Here is a 21,038-nt window from a genome sequence, read left to right as displayed (position 1 = left end):
GGCGGGGAATGGGGGCAAAGACATTCCACTTCCAGTTTCCTAATATAATCACTGCTGGTAGCATAACCTCTTGCAGTTTATTGCTCTTTTGACAACCTCTGGTATCTTAATTTTACTGTGTACATGTGTCCTTCATTTGTCTCATGTCCCTTCTGGGACCTTACCAGTCAGAATGAGCCAAAAGGCTGTTACTGCAACGTTCTTGTTCCAACCAGCTAATGTTAACCAGCCTGCTGAGCAAGCATAATCCTTACACAGACATCTAACTCATGAAGGAAGAAGGTCCATTGCGACGTAGGTTTTCTTCATGCGCTGGAATTTCATCCGCTGTGTTTCCTCTGCGAACCGATGGCCGAAAACTTGTCCGGAATGCTTCGTTTGGAGGATACAATGAACTTTCTCCTACTTTACCAGGTTTGTGTTTTGTCTCGTTTTTTTTTGCTCTGGGGCTTAACAAAAATTACTTCACCGAAACTCAACCGTTTTGAAAAACAGGCTGATGTGCTGGTAGCACCAGAACTGCAAAGGAGTATTGTAGATTCTGACTGGGTAGTGAAGAATTGCTAGAAAAATTTTTTTGGAAACTTTCTTTTGAAAGGAAATTGAGTGTCTGAAAGGAATGTTGTGCATACTGGATAGTGAACATTGGTGGTTGGTCTTGACTGGCTGACTCTCTCCTTAAACCAGTCATTTGTAATGGTGGGGGGAAAAATGCGATGCCCATGAAAATATTCACTAAGGACTTGCTTTAAAATTATACCAGAGTTTTTAAACTATGCATTCAGTTTTTAGCATTATCCTGGCAACAGTTACTCAATTTACTTACATGGTGGTGATCTTGTTTAGAATGACAAAACAAGCTGAGTTAAGGCTAAAACTTTAGTCTTGATCATCCTTTTCTTTCTCCCCAACCCCAACATGCCTTTTTATTGCAAGGGTCTTCAGCAATTGACTTGGTACAACCTTATACTTGTACTGACAGGGAGGTATACAGGAAACACTGCTACTAGTTCTACCACAAGAGGATTTTTATAATTTCATTGTGTACCTGAGATGCACACACCAGCTACTTTCTTGAATTCCTATGGCCCACTTCAGGAAACTTTGATCTTTAAAAGCCTGCTGCTGAGCCTTTCCTAATCCGTGTCCCATGCTCCCCCCTCCCCCATCTGCCGTGCAGTTGCAGCGTGAAAATATCATTGTAAAAATGGTACCTATTTTACCTATTTTTAGTGTCTCAGACACACGCACATAATTTTGCTATATCAGGTAAGCATAATGGAGCCAAGAACTCTAGTAGAAGAAACTAGGTTTTTCCTTTATTGAATGCCTTTAACAGAATAGTTAATACAATTCCAGTTAAATCTCAGAAAATTCATAGAAGGCAGTTGGTTTTGCAGTGTCACTGAAGGCACGATTTAAGGTTTAAGAAGCTGTTGAAATACTGCTGCTGGCTTGGTTTGGCTTGCAAAATCATTCACAGGTAAAGGTACTCTGAGAGAATTCAATTCACTTCATGCTTCTTGAATCTACGGCTTGGTAGTTTAAATCATTGTACTGGTAAGCTAAGCACATGCCACCTGGTAATCACTGGTCCAATAAACATGGATCAAAGTGTCCTTCCTCCAGAGTAGGCAATAAATACATCCCTGGCTGTCAATTGAAGAATGACATGTTCCTTAAGAAATAAGATGAACAAAAAATTAAAAACCTCTATTGGAAAAGTCCAACTGAAATGTGCACACACACTTCTTGGAAGCTTCATAGTTGTTAGGGTTGAGAGGCAGATGATCAAGTCCAACCCCCTGCCATGGGCAGGAAAGAATGCTGGGATCAGATAACCCCAGCATTCTTGTGATTATGGCTATCTTGTTGTGACTGTCTTGTGTAAATAAATATCAAGATATGTGACTTAGTGAAATAGGTATATCCTACTGATTTTTTGTTTGTTTGTTTGTTTTGTTTAAGCAAACAACTCCTTAAGCTCACACGTGTGTACATGAAATTGTATATATATGGTGTGTGTGTGCATGTATACTATAGTATAGTATACACACGTTTACTTGGATCCAAGATGAAATTTTTCCTCCCCATTCAACATAGGGGTGCAGATAGCCCTCTTGTCTTGGATTTGTATACAAGGTTGGAGGGTGGGAGGCAGGTGGCTACTGCAGCTCTGACTCCCAAACCCAGGTTGGGACCAGTCCCAGCTAAAGCAGCCACCTGCCCCTTCCCTTGCCACTTACTTCTGGGTGAGGCTTTAGCTCCATTTCCCTCCTAGGGCCTGAAGCACATGGAAGCTTTGGCCCCTGATCAGCCATACAGAAGCATCCTGGGACTGGAGCTGCTGCTGCCACTGCTCTGTGCCTGGAAAGGGGCTAGAGCTTCCATGTGCTCCAGGGCTTTGGAGGAAGTAGAGCTGGAGCCATGACTGACAGCGAGAGGTGGGTGGGTAGAGGCTGTGGGGAGCAGATGGGGGGGGGGGACTCCAGGAAAGGATGGAGACTTCAGGGGTAGCAGGTAGGAGGCAGAGGCTGGGGGGCGGGGTAGGCAAGGGATTGAGGCTGTGGGGAACAGGGGGACAAGTGGAGGGAGATAAGAGGCAAGGGGGCCACCTGTCTGTCACCCCCGCCCACATGCCCCCTTGCTGCAGCAGTGGGAGGGAGAAATTTTAAGACTACTGATGATTAGATTTAATACCTAGAAAGTTATAACGAAGTTACACATTTTCCATGCATAGAATCTAATTGATTTTGGGAGTAATTTTTAAATTCAATGGTGCCTTGGATTCTGGTAAATATAGGGTAGGGAGAGAGAAAGAGAGACCTGGTATGCTGAAGTCTTGAGGAAATTTCTTGAGGGGGGGAAAAACAGTTGCAATGTTTTTGGGTTTTTTATTCGCTCTTTTTTTTTTGGCAGTCACTCAGAAAATGGTCCAGATGGTTCAATGTTACTTTATCTCTGCCAATTTTATTTTGTTTTTTAACAGCTGGAAATTATTTATTCTTTGATAGTCCATTTTAAAATTGGTTGTGCTTAAATACCTAAAAGTTGGGGGTCCCTATGGGGCAGGTACTGACAGACCTGTTGCCATTCTATACCATCTTATCTCTTGGTTTCAGATTTAAATTTTCTCTTGCCTTAAATATTCAGATTAGATCCATTTAATTCTTCTGCAGATATTTAATTCTCCAGTTAAGTATCCTGCAAAACTGCATTTCAGCCATTGCTCAAATTAATCTTACTTTGCTTACCATGTTATCAAAGTTGGCAGTCTTGTTCATCTTGGATGTTTTTTCTGATTTATCCATGGCTTTTGCATCAGTACTTATTTCCCTATAATAAGGGACAGTACTTACTTATTTGAATCTGTTGTTAGTAAACAAGGATGAATGTCATATTTTTACTCTTAAGTGGTGTTCCAAATAGGGAGGTTATTTGAGAAATATAAGATTTAGCCCTTGGAACAAAGGAGATGCCTGTTTTTTCTTTCCCAAAGTTGATTGTAGGATGCTTAGCAAGTGCTGCTTGGCGATGCCTGAAACTAACACAGTTATGTTACAACTCAAAACTGGACTTTCCATAATTAACTTAAGCTCCCAAATGTCACTTTCAAACTGTGACAAAGATGAGTGTTCAGACAACGCAATGACTGACTGTTGTGCTGAGTAATTGCACTTCCAGAGATGACAAGACATGTGTTTTGGAAAGTTTGTTTGTTTGTTTATTTATTTATTTATTTATTTTTTAGTTCTGAAAATGTACTTCAGCCAGATCTTAAATATGCTACTTGTGTGTGCATATGCACAATTTTAGAAACACTGAAATGAAATAAACCATGGCTGTCTAACACGTGAGGGGCTTAGCACCTAGCCCACAGACCTCTGCCGTTCTTGCTGTCTGGGTCCTTGGGCTTCTCCTCCCTCCTCTAGCTTCTGCTTCCAGCCCCCATGCCTGGGCAGCACAGTCTGTGGGCCACATGGTAGAGAAAGGGAGGTGGGGGGCAGGGGGTCATGAAGACCCATGTGGCCCAGAGGTCTGCAGCCCCAAGCCACTGCTAGACTAATAGCAAATTCTGGATATATTTATTTTTTGGTTAACTTTAGTGGGTTTTGGAACATGCCATATGAACCTAAGATGAGGGCCACAGTCTGGCATATGCCAAAGCTACATTTGATTTGAAATGGTGTTGAAAAGCAGGCTTAAATACGGTATAGCCCTAAGGGCTCATGACAGTATCTGCGATGAGGAGATTTTTCTAGTTGTGTATAGCTGGTCCCCAGGATGCCAAGTGGCAGGCGAGGGTACTGTTGGAGAATAGCAGGACCATAGCCACAATCCCTATGTGCCAGTAAAGCCTGTTGGGGACATTTGAATTTTTGCTTGATTTAGAACTCCTCTAAAGCTGTCATAACTTATCCTAGGAATTGAATCTACTGCTTTGGATTGAATAAAAGTCGAGTTGGTTGTTTTTACAATCCCAGTCCAAGGATTTCTCATCAACTCAGAGGTCAATGTAGTCCATAAATCTGAATAGATTAGCAATTCAACAGTCAGATTTTTGTATTTTATATAAATGTTCAAGATTACTGGATTAGTACATCTGCTTACACTGATCTTTCTCATCTGTAAACTATGCTTTAAAGCTCCCAGTCAAGTAGGGATGACTGTACCAAAAAAATGAAATGCAAAATTGAAATTTGTCAAATTAAGATAAATTTAATTCCGTTTTACCCTATAGCAGGGGCGGGCAATTATTTCAGGTGATGGGCCGCTTACCCAGTTTTGGCAATCTGTCGAGGGCTGCATGGGTAGCCCTGCCCCTTGACAGGTGCCCCACCCCCTGGTCACCATCTTGGGACCAATGTCCCAGGACTAGCACCAGTGGGGCCCAGAACAGGACACAGGCTGGCAGGGGTCTCTGGAGCTGGGCTGGGTTGCACCAGCAGGGAGAGGGGGGAGCTGGCCTGGCTCCATATGCCCCTGCTGGCTGGGACCCTGTACTCCTGCCGCCCTGCTCTGGGCCCTGGGATACCGGGGCGGGCCCTGTGCTCCTGCACCCACTCGCTCCCAGTGCCCCCCAGCACCTCAATACAGGCAGGGGGCATGCACAGCCCCAACCCCTGCTTGCTGGCAGGGAAGGAGCTGGTGCAGAGCGCTGGGAAAAGCAGTCGCTTGACCACCCCATAGCTGGTGCTCCCTGCTGCAGCCGCTCACGGCCCACGTGGGGCTGTCCTGAGCAGGCACAAGTAGCCCCACAAGGACTGTGAGTGGCTGCCACGTGGACCACTGGCCACAAGGCGGGCAAGCGACTGCTTTTCCCTCATGCTCAGCACCAGCTTGTAAACCAGCCCTGCTGCTAGCCTGGGCCCCATGCCAGCTCCAGGCTCACCTGTTGGGGCTGTGCTGCAGCAGCAGCAGCTGTGGCCCCCCCACTTGCCATGACCGGCAGTGTTTGCTGCTGCTGCCCACCTGGAGCTCCCATACTGGGCTGCCCAGAGGCAGTGGTGGCATCCTCATTGCAGCCTACAGCAGTATGAGCTCTGGGCAGGCAGGAGCAGCAGCAAATGCTGCCTAACATGGCAAGTGGGGGGGCCACAGCTGCTGCCACTGTGGCGCAGCCCCGACAGGTGAGCCTGGAGCTGGAGCGGGGTCCAGGCTGGCAGCAGGGCCAGGTTACAAGCTGGTGCTGAGTGGGGGAAAAGCGGCCCCTTGCCCACCCCATGGCTGGTGCCCTGTGCTGCAGCTGCTCACAGCCCACATGGGGCTGCCTGTGCCTGCTCAGGACAGCCCTGTGTGGGCTGCAAGCAGCTGTAGCAGGGAGTGCCAGCAACGGGGCGGGGGAGGGGCCGCTTTTCCCAGCGCTCTGCACCAGCTCCTTTCCTGCCCCTCCCCCTGCTCCTCCCTTTCCTGAGGTTTTTGTGCCGCAGCAGCCACACAGCAGCCGCATGGTCCCTCGGTGGTGGGGCCAGGGGCTTCCCTTGCGTCCTATTGCCCCCAGTTCCTGTCATTTTTGACAGGAACCAAGGACAGATAAATTATAATTGTCAACATGTTTTTAGGGGCCCTGCAGGCCGGATAGAATGCCCTTGCGGACCATATTTTGCCCACCACTGCCTTTAGGGCCAGCAGATATACATAGTAGCAATGACACAAAGACTAATGTGCAGACTCGAATATCTTTCTTTTGTTTCCAAGTTGTCATCTTTCAAGAGCACATCTATATTTATAGACAGATTTGCCATTTATAGCTTCTAAAAGATGTGTTTTGTTTTTTGGGGGGGTTGTTTGTTTTTCCAACCGGTACATTTATAAAAACAATTCTAACTCAAATTGTTTAAGAATGTCGTAAGTCAAGGAGGCAGCTAATCCGACCAGAGCCCATGCTGAGTAAAATGCTTGTTGAACAAAACTGTCTATTCTATGTGTAACAGGACAAAATTTCTTAAAGGTTGTAACTCAGTAGTGCTAAACGTTTCATTCCTGTAGGCTGGATGAGTGGTATGGGGCCAATTCATGGGACAGGTCCCTTGCAGGGTTGAGCCTTGCACTCCCAGCCCCACATGCTTGATCTAGCTTGCACGGCCATGCTGTCTGGCCCACCAGGCTCCCTGCAAGTTCAGAAATTCGGCTGCAGGAGAACAGCAATTTACCCTGCTATTGCTCCCTCCTACCACATTTTTGGACCTGTGCAGAGCCTGGTGGGCCAGATGTCATGGCTCCTGGGGCCAGGGGTTTAACATCCCTGTTATAGACTAATCTTATTGTTAAGGAAGGGGAAATACTAAGGTACTTCCATCTTGTGAAAATGCATGGCAAAAATGGGGTTCTGTATAAGACTGTGGCAAGACTAGTAGTAGCATTCAACATTAGACCCATGTTCACAACTCAAAACCAAAACTGCTTATTGCCAAAAGGCTCCACAATCTAGTATGTTCTCAAATATCAAATGAGTGGAACTATTGTGCGTATGTATGTGATTAAGTAATGAAATCATAAAATTATGAAAAGTGTATATAGATAAAACTGAGGCAACTGAATGCCAAGGAGAGAAATTTAAGCAACATGAGATGAAGATGGCTCTCTGCTTTTCTGAAAGTACTAATATCCCAGGCAATCTATATTCAATCTTGTATTGTACCAAGTGCAGTTAATTTTAAGTCTGGTTACTAACAAACTTTCAGATGGCATAGAGAGGGTGGGTGTGTACACGCATGTGTGTGCATCTGGAAGGAAGGACCTTGAGCCACCGTGGTTTTTAAAAGGAAACTGCGAATTCCTGGGTGCCTTAAGAAGCTTTATCCTCTTAATGACAAGCCTAAAGTCAGCACGTTCTTGCTTATCCCAGTTGCATATGACTTAATAAAATCAGTCCTTGCAGACTGTGGTAGCATTGTCTGACTTATTCTCTATTTAGTATTTCTACCTAATATTCAGAAATGTTAAAGCCTAGATGCATCTCTTTGTTCTGTGTTGCATAGAAATATGCCTAAATATGCTTTAATAGGATTGTCAGAGTTCCTCTAGGGACTGTGCACAGATGCAAGTCCAAATCAGAAATCTGACTTTAGAGATTCAGGCACTTTAACTGTCAGAAGAGAGCATAATGATCTTGTGTGGGTTCTGGCATAAGCCAACAGAACATCATTGAGTATTTCCAGCACTGTACCTAATGATTTCTTGATGGAGTAGAGCATTTCTTTACAAAGATAGCCATCAAGCACTTTTATGGACACATTAGTTGCTGGATAACTATCCATACCTGATGTGTGGTATTTTATTTCCATTTTTTTTTTTTTAACTTTAACTGCCAGCAGCTTGATCTTGATAATCTTCATCTGCCACATTTGGAGCCTTCCACTACTACAATTTGTCATCTTATGTATATTGCACTGTGATTAAATTACATTTCACATTGTTTAATATTACCTGGTTGCTTCACTCTTTAATCTGGTGGGTGGAATAACTCCTAAATGAAGTTTTTGGTGTGCTTACGTGTATGTATGAATGCAAGAGGATCAAAAACCAAAAATGATTACTGCTACAAGTTTGTAAGCTGCTTGTTAGCATCAGGCCCAAAATCATCATGAAAAGAAACAGCCCATTTTTAATAGTGTGGTGCAAGCAAACTTCCTCATCCAAAATATCTGAATTTGTCACTTGACCTGCAGAGTGCTGGATAGGAATAAGTCTTGTTCAGGCATATCTGGTCTCCTGAGCTAGCTCCCTCTGGTGGTGTAAATCTTAATAGCTAGCTGGAAATGCTACAAGGCTCTCAACTGGCGACATCTGTTCAGAAGCATACTTTTATCATATTAATGTTAACTGTTATCTGTCTTGTGCCTGGGCAGCTTGTCAACAGTTGTATTTTGACTTGTAAATAAAAAGCTCCTCGGTACATTCCAGTCACGCGCTTGGATTGCAACAAACAACTCAACAAAACTGAGCACCGGTGTGATTTTTGTTCTAGTTTTGTCTCCAGAGTATGCATGGCATCACCTAGCCTGTATTCCAGGGATATGCACATACCCTTACTTGAACATGCATGCTAGAAAGAATTTTTGACATTGTGCAACTACGCAAAGACTGCTTAACGTGCTTGGCTAGTAACTGATTCTTCTCTTGGCTTAAAGACACTCAGCAGTTGTGCAGTTTTGTTTTTATGGGGAGTTCTTTTCATTTTTGATAGTACTGTGTGACTGCTCGTTCATAGACAATTATTTTGATATAAAAATGGTTTTGGGATCAATTTTAAAATTTAATACTTTGTGTATGCCATACATGAGCACACGGTTAAGCTATGAAGCAGCCTTCCACATAACACAAAAATCTTAATCCTTCTATGTTGTCTAAGCATTTTCACTACATTGTACATTATGAACATTGAATTATTGCATAGATGCTGTTTTAAATACTTTAATAAACAAGGTAAGCAGCTTCACCTGCTACTGCTTTAGATGAATGTTTAGACATAGCTAGCAATTTCCAGTCAGTGCAATATGCATAGATATATATTTTGCTCCTACAGGCTAGGCAAATGCTTGTCTGAGCATTAGACTGATGTGTCCTTTGAGCAAGGAAAGACCTGTGGAGGTCTGCTTCAGCCTTATTTATTTATTTATTTATTTATTGAGTCCTCATTCTTAACAGACTCTAAAAGCAGCTTTATGGTAAACACCACACTGAAACTTCAAAACCTTATTTTTATTGAGCAGTATTGTTTTCATCTTGATTTATGGTGAAGAACAGACTTTTAGTTTTTTCATTAAATGTACCTGTACCATTGCACAATGCTGACCACATAAGTGAGATTTGCTAATTAAGTCTTTATTTAGTCTGGATGCAGAAATTATGTAGTGTTGTAATATATAATGGTTTGCATAAAATACTGTCTTCTCTTTAAGGTTTTGACAAAGGGAAGGATGATTCGTCACAAAGTAAAGAAGATTCAGCGCATTCTATGTCAAAAAGCAAGGTAAACAAGAACACCATCTCCAAAAGATGACTTAACTCTGCAGTTCAGCATATATCATTTTGTGTGCTGGCTTTAAATGCAAGTTTATTTCATTACAGTGAGCTGCGGTCTCATGGGTTGCTGTTCAGACTTCTCAAGAGATGAAAATTAATATTTAAAGAGACAGCTCCTTAATACTATCCTTATTGAGATGACATTAAATGCAAAACCTCAGTACAAACTCATGAAATTGTAATGGTTTCTTGTTAGGTGGCGTCTCCGAGTCCAGTGCTGCCTAATAGTTCACTGTAATGGAAAACGGATAGAAGCCAAGTCGTGATGTAGAACATGAACTCCCAACCTTTTCACCTATAAGTGAGAGTGTCATTCAGCAAGATGCATGTGTAGTACATCTTAATGGAATGGATTAAGGGTAGTGAAAGAAGCTTTAATATGGAAAAGCTTATTTTAATCATCTTAAGAAGTTGCAGGTTAAACTACACACAAACATTTAAAGATGGCATTTCAGAGTATACAGTAGCCAACTAGAGCCTGTTCTGCAAAACCCTGAGGCCTCCTGCATGGGAAATGCTGAACATCCAAGTCCCAGGCAGCTATCTACTGATAAGAGTATCTGGTATTCTGTCATTGGCTTTTTCAAATTGATTTTAAAGTCTCTTTGAAGACTCATGACTTGTAGTTAGCTCCAAATGCTTTTTTTCCCCTATCTGGTGCAATTGCAATGCAAAAGCACACCACTGGTAGTACAGTGAGAGAATTAATATGTATATCACCCTGTTGCCCTCTGTTTCCTAAGCAGGAATAGGAGTGACTTGAGCCAGACAAGAAGTGGAAAATAATAGTATGATTCCTGAACCAAATATCTTTTGTTAAAGGAGATTAAAGATTGAGAGCACAGGTTGCTAATCTGAGAGTTAAAAATCTTCCAGGAATGTTGCAATCACTGAGTACCTACCCATGGGAAACCTGCAAAAGTTAAACTTTAAGTACTTTCTTCCTATTTTTTTAAAAACCATATAACTGTATGATTAAGGGTTCCAGGAATGCCAGAGGGTCTCTAATCTCTGTTGCAACTCCCAACCTATAGGTTTTCAAAGCTTGGCTTCGTAGGAGTCTGTAAACAATGATAAAGGTTAACACCAGGGATATACCTGGACATTGCAACATATATTGTCTTTGCATCAAAGACCTTTTCTAAAGGTACTGAGAAGTTACCAGATCATGCCAGAAAATATGTTGTGTGGAAGTCCAGTATAATAGTACATAGAACATATTACTTCAGTCTTCCTTGTCATACATTCTGTTTCTGCCCAAATGCTTTAAAGTTGCACTCTGGGTGCATCCCCGCAGTCTATGTGAAGACAGAGCTTTCTAATTTCAGGTTTTTGCAGCATCCTTTTTGTTTACATGCTCTAACTTTATCTGGGCCTTAATCCCTAATAGTATAAAGGTATCAAAGGTTTTCGTTTTAAGCAAAGGCTATCTTTGGCTATAGGGAAGGCCAGATTTTGTACAGTGTCTGTCAGAGGAAAGTGTCCTTTTACAGTATTTGACTTGCCTTGGTTTCTTTTCTTTTAGTCACCAGTGCAAGGACAGTCCTTATCTTCACTTGCTATAGGATCGTTAGCTGGCTGCATCCCCTGGTTTAATTATCCCTTTAGAGAGAGGGAGAAACTTGCATGGAAGATGCTTTTCCAAATCATTACTTGCAAACATTTAAAGTAGCTATTCCGTGTTCTTCATACAACACCCCTCACCCATCAAATCCCTATTTAGAGTGGGGAAACTACAGTACAGCTATTGAAGTTCCATGATAAACTCCTACTTCATTCAGTTTTAACAAACCCTTTTACCTGGATGTAATATTGTACACCCAGGAGTACTAGCCTCCTGCTCAGTACCTTGCAGTTGATTTTAAAAAAAGCTTTGGAGATCTGTGATGTCATAGTTGAGGATACTGGAGTATTCTGAATTTAGTTTAGTGTCTTTGAACTTAGGATCATTTCTCATACAAAGGAGAACTGTCTAATTTTCTTCCACCCATGGATCCCATTGGTAGAAGAGAGCAAGAAGATATGACTTATTCTTGTCTTTGATCCAAGTGTCTGGTCCTGAAGCTTCTGAATCTTTCTTGACATTTTCTCAATTTTTGTGATGACTGATTTTACTTATTCTTTAATTTCTTTAAGTAATACTTTGTTAGTGATGGAGTATTAATTGCATTTGTTTTTGCATCTTTCCATTTCTTACCTTTCCTTGGTTTGTTCTGTCTTGCCCAGTTTTGTAGGTGTACAAGATCCAGATAGGCAGGACAAAAAGATTATTTCTTTCCCAACTTAATCGCTTTCTTCTTGTAATTCTTTGTGTGATATTTGATAGTAATCGATGGCAACCGGCTCTTCCACCTACCAAAATTTAAGGTCTCTTGTCTTCAGCGATGGGTTGGAACAGTGGTTCTGAGAGCTACTTGTAACCCAGTACTGGGAGTTGCAGTTGGTTTTTTATAATCTTTATTTTTCTTCATGTTGTGCATTGTAGTTCTCTTATTTATTAATTTAAGCCTGAAGGAAGGGTTTGGGTTTGTTTTTTTTTATTAGAGCCCAAAATGTTCTGTTTCTGACAGGTACCTCCATAGCAGTGTCTCAGTAGTCTCATATATTTGGGAATTGAGCCTTGATGTGAAGACTGAGGCTTTAGAGTTCTAGAGCTAGATTGTATTAATGTAGGGTCCTAAGTATAGGCTTTCCCTTGAAATAGATTGCATCAGTAAGTTTCATAGTTGGTAGGGTTGGAAGGGACCTGAGAAGATCATCAAATCTGACACCCTGCCATGAGCAGGAAAAAATGGTGGGGTCAAACAACCCTGGGTAGGTGATTTATCTAGACTCTTTTTGAAGACCCCCAGGATAGGAGCGAGTGCTACTTCCCTTGGAAGTTGGTTCCAGATCCTAGCCGCCCTGACTGAAATAGTGCCTCCTGATATCTAGCCTGAACCTACTCTCAGTCAACTTGTGGTCGTTATTCTTAGTTGCTCCTGGGACCCTCTTGTTCCCCACTGCCCTCCCCCGCCCCCGGTTAGTTTTATAGACAGCCACCAGATCCCTTCTCAGCCTTCTTTTGTGGAGGCTAAACAGGTTCAGGTCCCGTAGCCTCTCTTCGTAGAGCCTGCCCTGCTGACCCCTGATCATGCGAGTGGCCCTCCTCTGGACCCTCTCCATGTTGTCCACTCCCTCCTGAAGTGCAGTGTCCAGAACTGGACTCAGTACTCCAACTGTGGCCTGACCAATGTTGCATAGGGGGGAGGATCACCTCCTTGGACCTGCTCGCAATGCATCTGTAGATGCATGACAAGGTGCAGTTAGCCTTACTGACTGCGTCCTCACGTTGGCGGCCCATGTTCATCTTGGAATCAATAATGCCTCCAAGATCCTTTTCTGGTTTATTTAGATTGACAGCCAGAAAACTTAATGTTACTTTTAGCATGTTCCATTAATCCTTTCTAATGGGTACTCCTAATGAATTATCTTGGCATCTTTCCATATCTCTGTTCTATTCCTGCTACTGTGATAAAATTCTTTCAGACTTTATCAACAAAGAATTTAAATTCTCTGAGCATTTAGCTATAGAGCCTGAACTTCACTTAAGAATGGGCTTCCAGTATAAAATGTACAGGACCTCTATCTCTCTTAACATCCCAGATTTCTTAGGCAGAATTTAGGGAAACCTAGCTTTAGATGTAACTGTTTTCTTTGAATAATCTGAACTTTATTGTTTATCACATAGGTTTACATTTGTGTTTTGGGTGCCTGCTTCCCCAGGTATAGCAGAGGAGAGAGGAAAAAGTAAACTTGTTTTTTCTTTAAAACCACAAAATACAAACTAAACAAAGACCTGTCCATGTTAAGGCTCCCAGGTTAAAAAATGGCTTATTTTAGAATTAAAGCAAGAACTTGCTACCAGTTCAACTCTTAAGTGCAGGTATTTATGCAGGTGGCATAAATGAGACTGAATGTTTTAAAGTTCAGAGTTAAAAGAAACACGTTGGCATGTTGTCCAAAGTATTGTTGGAACTAATTCCAATTTAAATTGTATATTTTTGGATCTTTATATTCTTGTGTTTAAATGTTGTGCTTTTTTTCATTTATTGGTTGCTTATCTAACACTTACTTATTTTGGACTTGGTCACTCTAAAGTGGGGTTATTCAAGCTCTGGCTTGCAGGCCAGATTTGGCCCAAGGAGCTGTGTAATTCAGCCTTTAGGTCTCCCCACAACTAACGCTGCCACTGCTTCCTCACCCCCAGTTTTCCAAGCTCTATGTGGCTAAATTGGCTCAAACCAATATGGCCCTGTACAGAGGTATTGGACCCTGCAGGCTGGATCTAGCCAGGGATTGATGCAGCCACATGGCAGTGGCCCACTCAGGGGCTTATGTGGCTGCGTTGGGCTGAGGCTGGGCCAGCACTGTGCACTGGATTGGGTCTGCAGACTGGATTCAGCCCATGGACAGACCTGGTATAGCTTCAATCCACTGGTGGAAAAGTCCGGGCACTGTTGCACTATTGTGTTTCAGAGGAACTGAATAGATATCACATTGTAAACTAAGGTTTTTAAAATGGAATGGTCAGTCTGAAAAGTAAAATGGATTACAGACAACAGGTCAAAAAATATTGTCCTTTGAAGCTGCTCTAATCCCAGGGCACTTCGCTAAGCAACCAGTGTCAATCAGGGTTACGTTTCAGCGCACGAAGAACTAGATAGCTCTCTAACTCGTCTGAAGTTTATTTTTAAGTCCATACTTATTGAGCAGTTTCCAGTGGTGATTAAATTGGTTGCAATGATAGTGACAGGTGACATACCATGTAAGAAAAGTCTTCTGTAATGTTACAGGCTGCTGTGGCCACTTGCTAGTTATTGGCTGGCTCAGTCTTTTCTTGCAGTTCCCTTTCAGCTAGTGGGCAAGAGAGGCAAAAGAACAAACTTTGAACCTTTCAAGACATGACAAAAAAATCATGTGCTGCTGAGGCAGCACATTGCCCAGCTGTGAAAGACGACTCGGGTTTTATAAAGCTAACTTGAGTCCTATTCCCCTGTTTGGTAGCACTTGGGGGAATGAGTTGATTAATTGTCAGGGGTTTGAGGGACAGGTGGGAGCTTTGAGAGTGCTGTTGGGCAGCTGTAATGCGTTAATTTATGCACTGGACTTAATTCTAGTCCAGAGAGACTGAATATTTCCCTTCATGGGTCATTGGGGCCATGGGGAAAATTTGCATCTAGCTTGTGGAGACTGCATCTTTCCCTTCATGGGTCAGGGGGTAAGTGCCTTAATAACATTTGTTATGGGAGGAGTTCTGTAGCTGGGGGTGGAGGCACTGTAGATCAAATTATCAGGGTATTTCAGGCTCCTCCCATTTTAAATATAGTACCTATACAAAATAGAGTAGTTTTTATAAATAAGAATGAAACCATTGATCTCTTGCAAACGAGTTCTTCAACTAATCAAGAGTTTGGAATATTCAGCAGGGGTTCCTTAGCAACAGGCAACACATGCTAAATATTTACTGCATGTAGGAAAGCTGCTTCTGGAGGAATCATTTGCACGCTTTCAGCCCTTGAAGTATCTTATTAAGTAGAACTATAGGTTGTAAATAGATCAAATTACTGGGAATTTTGTTTTTGTTGAAGAAAAATAAAAGGAAATTGAACAGAGAGCAGAAGTCTATATAAACTCGTGCATGCCATCAATATTACTTTTGTGAGTGGCTGAAACGTCATTCTGTTGTATCCAGGTATCTATCAATAGTACTGATTGTTTTTTATTTCATAAATTTCAGTCTGAATCCAAGCTTTACAATGGCTCGGAGAAAGACATCTCCTCAGCTTCAAGTAAGCTCACAAAAAAAGAGTCTCTTAAGGTGAGTTGCTTTCAAAATATTTTTCTTAGGGCACTGTTTTGCCCTTGTTTGACTTTCTGAGTTTTGACTGGAAAATAGCATAAATAAGACTCTTAAGGTGTTAGGAGAAGTAGTGTTGCTGAGTCTCTTGTCACCCCTTCAGTTTGTACTAAATCGTTTCTTACATAGTTATGAGGCGCTATGCTTCTATGATGTAGACTGGGATGATGCACAAAATGGGTAGAGATGCCTCGTGTTGAATTACCAATGGCTTATCATGTGTGTTCCTCGTTGGTATTGCATTCTATTAGGTTTAAAGTAATTTTAATGTTAAAATTAGTAAGAAATGAGACGCAAGATGGCTATAGACATTAACTGATCTACCATTATTGGTGGGAAATGGCCCATTATCAATTTCTGCTGCAAAACAAGTGAAACTAAAACCTTTTTCTCTTTCTACTGTCCCTAAAAATAGAGGAGGGGGACTTTGATTTTTAGATGCTTGAGTTAGATGCAAAAGGGTGATACTTCTTAAGTCCCTTCCAATCCTACTTTTCTATGACTTTATGATTTTTCAGAAACTGTCAAATTTAAATTGAATTTAATTCAAATTAGCTTGGGTGGGGCTTTTTTTGTTTGTTTGTTTTTCAACAGCATGCAAGGTAAATTTTTTTCACCCAAACTCATTGGCAGCTTTTAGTCGGCCCTTTATGTGACTACTTTAATTTATAATCAATTACTAATCAATTTTAAGATAAAACTAACTCATCTACTACATGCATTTCTCAGGATGAACAGTGAAGAGTTAAACAGTAAAGTAGTGACAGTCAAATGAGAAGTAAGGATCTTTAGGTTATTGGAAAAAAAATTAAGTGATGCTTATATGAACAGTAAAGTATTCTTAACCTTGACAGTCTGTATTCTTTAATATCAGAAGTGGCTGTTCTTGAAATAATTTGGAGATACTCTGTGTTGAAAGCAGACATTCCTCTGCATCTTGATGCTGCTTCTGCATCTATTACCTATTGTGTTTTGCACCTTGTTTTTCCTGGTTGGTTGGCTGGTTGTTTTGGCTGGGGCTTTTTATTGCGCTCACTTGCTTGTTTCCATGGATTATAATGTTGTTTCTATTTTTTTTATTTATTAATTACAGGTTCAAAAGAAAAATTACAGAGAAGAGAAGAAGAGAGCCACGAAAGAATTACTTAGTACAATCACAGATCCATCAGTTATTGTTATGGCTGATTGGCTGAAGGTCAGAACTTGTGTGAAACCTGAGCTGAAGTTCTAGCAGCTGACTACTGTTTACCTACCAGAATAGAAAAGGCTCGGTATCGGAGTGGGTTGCTGATTAGTGTTTTTCCAGGAGCCGAGTAGCTATTAATTACATCCCAGAGGCTCCATGCTCGACTCCTACAGGACTAATGTAGGAACCTAGCTTTTACTTAGAGTAGTCACCCTAGTTATATCTACTTTGTGTCGTGCAATTGATTTTTGGATGAGTTTGGTTTATGACTTCTGTTTTTTTTTTAACTTTGGTTATTAATATTTAATTGTAGACTTTCTGCAGCTTCTATTAAAAGTAGCAAAAAGGCCACAAACTAACACAGCTTGCTTCTTGTTCACTTCTTGCTTTTCTCCCTTATGAACTATAATTTTCTGTAAGAAAGGTGAGAAGTACATCCCTTCCACAGCTACTTTTATTAATAATAATGTGGCATTTTTTTGATTTAATTTTTAAAAAGATGTTACTTCTGGGTAAGCCATTTAGTTCTTTCTTTGCACAAAACATTTACCCTGAGCCATATCTCAGTGTAAATACCTACCTTATTATACTGCATAGCAGGCAGGTCCCTGAAGGTCAGTGGTGGTATGGGCAAATGGTAAAGATTGAAATGTTTCTAAATTTAAATGCCTAGGGGCTGTTCAGAAAGGGCATATTTCAGCCAGGGGACACACACATGCCCCTGTGCTGTTCTTAGCTGAATGTTTCAAAACTAAAGCCTCTTCTAGCATCAGCCATGGCCATGGGGGATTAGAACAGGATGTTGTGACTTATGGCTCTGTGCTGTGCTTACTCCCCCCTGCCCCCTTATGGGGAGGGGAGACCTGGGAAGAGTAAGGAGGTAGAGAGGTATGGGTATGGTGGGGGCAAGGGCAGTGCAGGCTCCCAAATGGTGTTAACCTCTCCTCTGTTCAGGGTCTTGGGACTGGAGGGCCTGGCTCTAGTGTCAGTGAGGGTTCCAGGGGGTCTGAGACAGGAGGGGGTAAGTCCGGCTTCAGCCACAACCCAGCTCTCCATGCACATGTAACCAAAAGTGAAATATTCCAAAATAGTCCCTCTTTTAAAGGCAGTGCTTTTCTGGAGCGATTCACTTGATTTTGTGTTTTTGAAGGGCTTGTCTGTCTGTACATCCCTTTGGAATGTTTCAGTTGTTACTTCTCTCACACCCTAAATTGGCATTGAATCAAGTGGATGGGAAGGAATAAGGTTCAGAGCCAACAAAATGTTAATCAGACATCCAGACCCCAGGCCAGTGATTCTTAACCCTAGGGTGCCTTGAGTTCCTTTCAGGGGTGCTGAGGGGTGCCATAGCGTGTTAGCACTGCGAGGTGTGCAAACGTGATTTATACGATAAACCCAGAGATTTCAAATAGAAATCTGTAATGTCAAAACACTGCTTCCCCGGGGGACTTTAAGTTTCTGAGATCCAGAAGTATTTTCAAATGTTGACTTTTCGTGTACCTTCAGTTGTGTAACATCTAAACCTGTTTTACCACAGAGAAGTAGAGAATACTGTATTATCAACAGACTTGCTTTGTTTTAGATAACAGCCATCAGATGACACAGGCTTAATTTCTCTCTTTGTGGGAGAGATGAAATTCATTCTTTTGTCAGGTAGAATCCTAAATACCTGTTCATCTTTTTTTGTAGATTCGTGGCACCTTGAAAAGCTGGACCAAATTGTGGTGTGTGTTGAAACCAGGAGTACTGCTTATTTACAAAACCCCCAAAAATGGCCAGTGGGTAGGAACAGTGCTCCTGAATGCTTGTGAGCTCATTGAGCGGCCTTCCAAGAAAGATGGCTTTTGCTTTAAACTTTTCCATCCCTTGGAGCAGTCCATATGGGCTGTTAAGGTAAGGAACTGGCTCCTTATTTAAGACATCATTGTTTCTAGTATTCAGTAGAGGCAACTTTAATCAATAGATGGGGTAAACTTTTCTATTCTATTCAATATGAAATCTTCCAGGAATTCTGAGCATGACACAGCAGAGTCTGTTGTTGTACCCTTCTTCCAGAAATAACCATGTGAGTTCTGATCTATGCTTCGAACATTGTACTTCTCTCCACACTTAGGTTGTTTTTTTTTTTTTATCTAGCAGGGGCCCTGGTAGAAAAGAAAAGGTAGTATTGAAGAGGTTAATAAAATACATTTACCTACATAAGGGATGTTTATGTACATATGTTTAATGGGAAGAAAGATTGGAGGGCATAACAGTGTATTTTAAAATATTTAAAACATTTTTGTAGTACATGGAGCTCATACATTATTATATTAAGTGAACCAAATTAAATACTAATATAAGAAAAAAGAATTGATTAATTTCATCAGTGGTGAATGTGACCCAAACTGTGGTTTCTTAACAAAAGCTTTTTCAGGTTATGGTATACCTAATTTTAAGGGTAATTATTATCGTTAAGCTCTAGACCAGTTTCTGGGATTTCTGTCTTGGAGATGAATGTGAGGTATAAATGTAGACTTGCAAAAGGTAATTTTATTGCCATTGATTATGAAATTAAATTTTTTTCCAAATGTTTTATGAGAGAGGGAAACTTAATAAAAGAGAGTAACTTCTCCAAATTGAAAAAAGGAGCTGATTTTAGATGAGTTAGAGTTTAGCTTATTAAATTCCATGTTCTGTGACTTAGATGACAAGACTGCCACTACCTCAAAGGCAAAAATCCAGACTTGCTGTAATCTTAGAGCAGTAGCATGCATCACATTTTAACTACCATATTTACTCTAAATATACAACTCTGCCCCTTACCCCTCCCCCCCCAATCAGCATGGAGAAAAAAGCCCTATGTCTTATTTGTGTGTAGGAAAACCTCACTATATATAAATATTGTACATCATTAACCTCTTGCCAAAAGTAGCATGTACTTGGCTGTAATGGAAAAGCTGTTATGGAAATCAACTATGGAGTTGATTTTTAAATGCAGCGAACACTGAGCATGACTAAAACACATGACCCATATTGCCAGTCATGAGTGGGGTGTTATTTTGCACATGGATTTTTCATGAGGGAATCTAAATCGCATACACTAAGCAGTGCTGAGCTATGAGGTCTCTGTGGCATGAAATACTGTTGACTCTAGGGCCCAGCACAATGAACTTTATGGAAAATCATAAGCCTTTTGGCTAATATGCATAGTGGGTGCCTCTACACGTGAGCTTTACTGTGGAATTGGTTAATTAGCTCTGCAGTAAAGTGTCACCATCTACATGTGTGCTGGCATAAGGATGCAATAAATTAATTGACTCCCCCATAAGAGAGTACTGTTGGGTACAGCACTATCTTATGGAGGAGTCATTTATTGTGGAGAGCAGAAAGCATGTGTGGATGATGACCAAGACTGCAGCAGTTTGAGCTGGGGAAGAAGTTGTGTGGACTGTTTTTTGCCAAAGCCCCCAAGGATTGACCACAGCAACTCGTCTGATGTGGTATCAAATGAACTTTAATAGTAACCTCTATGCTGGGTGTGGGGGGAGAGAAAAGGGATGAAGTAGTGGAGAAGTAGCTGAGGAGCCATATGTCAGGTAGGTTATAATGTGTCATAAATCCAATGTCTATATTTAGTCCATGATTTTTAGTATCCAGGAAGTTGAAGTAGAGTTCATGTGCCCCCACACTTCTTACAAGAAAACCACTCTTTTTCCAATCTCTGTCCTGATCCTCAAAGGAAACTTACAAAACACTTCCCAGAGACAAGCCTATGAACTCCACTTCATCAACCTCCTGGATGCTAAAAAAAATGGACTAAATATAGACATTGGATTTATGACACATTATAACCTGCCTGACATCTGACTCCCCAGGTACTTCTCCAGTGTTCATCCCCCTTCTTTCTCCCCCCTCCCCCCACTGTCTGTCACCCACTGACTCCTTAATCTATATCTTCACTGACTGCCTATCTTGCATGCATATCGCCCCAGCCTCTGGCTTCTTTACTCTTCATTCCATCTGGGAAGAGCACACACCAACTGCAGAGACTTCCTCATCTTGACCAAGGGTTTTTGAACCCGAAAGCTTCCTTAAAAATTGTTGTCCGACTATTTAAGTTGATCTAATAAAAGATATTCACATCTACCCAAAGAACCTTGTCTGCCTATGTCCTTAGACCAACACAGCTACAACCTACACCCCTGTTAGTATAACTCAGTTTGCCCACTATACAAGCTGACCCCCACCTTCCCCTCCCCTCCCTTCCCCTCTCAGATTTATTTTCCCTGCTGTAGCAGTTGGAGGAGAACAAATTCAAGGCAAACCTCCACTAATTAGATTCTATACGTAGAAAATTTTAACACACTTACAAGTTGTCTATACATAGAATCTAATTGTTGGGGGCGTTATTTTATATTTGAGTAAATACGGTAGTTTTATCCT

The 21,038-nt window shown here is 41.5% G+C and overlaps 1 protein-coding gene across 6 annotated transcripts in view; it reads left to right on the top strand.

The window, feature by feature from the left end:
- OSBPL8 (oxysterol binding protein like 8) overlaps positions 1-21,038 on the top strand; it is a 142,961-nt gene that overhangs the window by 88,161 nt on the left and 33,762 nt on the right. For 3 of the 6 annotated variants that reach the window (XM_090042564.1, XM_090042563.1, XM_090042565.1), the window contains 5 exons: positions 216-414; positions 9,405-9,475; positions 15,308-15,388; positions 16,521-16,622; positions 18,303-18,506. In XM_090042564.1, the coding sequence (XP_089898690.1) occupies positions 270-414; positions 9,405-9,475; positions 15,308-15,388; positions 16,521-16,622; positions 18,303-18,506 (603 nt within the window). In that variant the 5' untranslated portion in view covers positions 216-269. The remainder of the gene's footprint in view (positions 1-215; positions 415-9,404; positions 9,476-15,307; positions 15,389-16,520; positions 16,623-18,302; positions 18,507-21,038) is intronic. The other 3 variants (XM_090042567.1, XM_090042561.1, XM_090042566.1) reach the window with 2 other exon arrangements.

This window comes from Crocodylus siamensis, chromosome 4, assembly GCF_052110815.1.
Source record: "Crocodylus siamensis isolate JL-2025a chromosome 4, ASM5211081v1, whole genome shotgun sequence".
Classification (NCBI taxonomy): Eukaryota; Metazoa; Chordata; order Crocodylia; family Crocodylidae; genus Crocodylus; species Crocodylus siamensis.
Note: the sequence above shows the minus strand (reverse complement) of the source record. Positions and strands in the feature narration are given on the sequence as shown.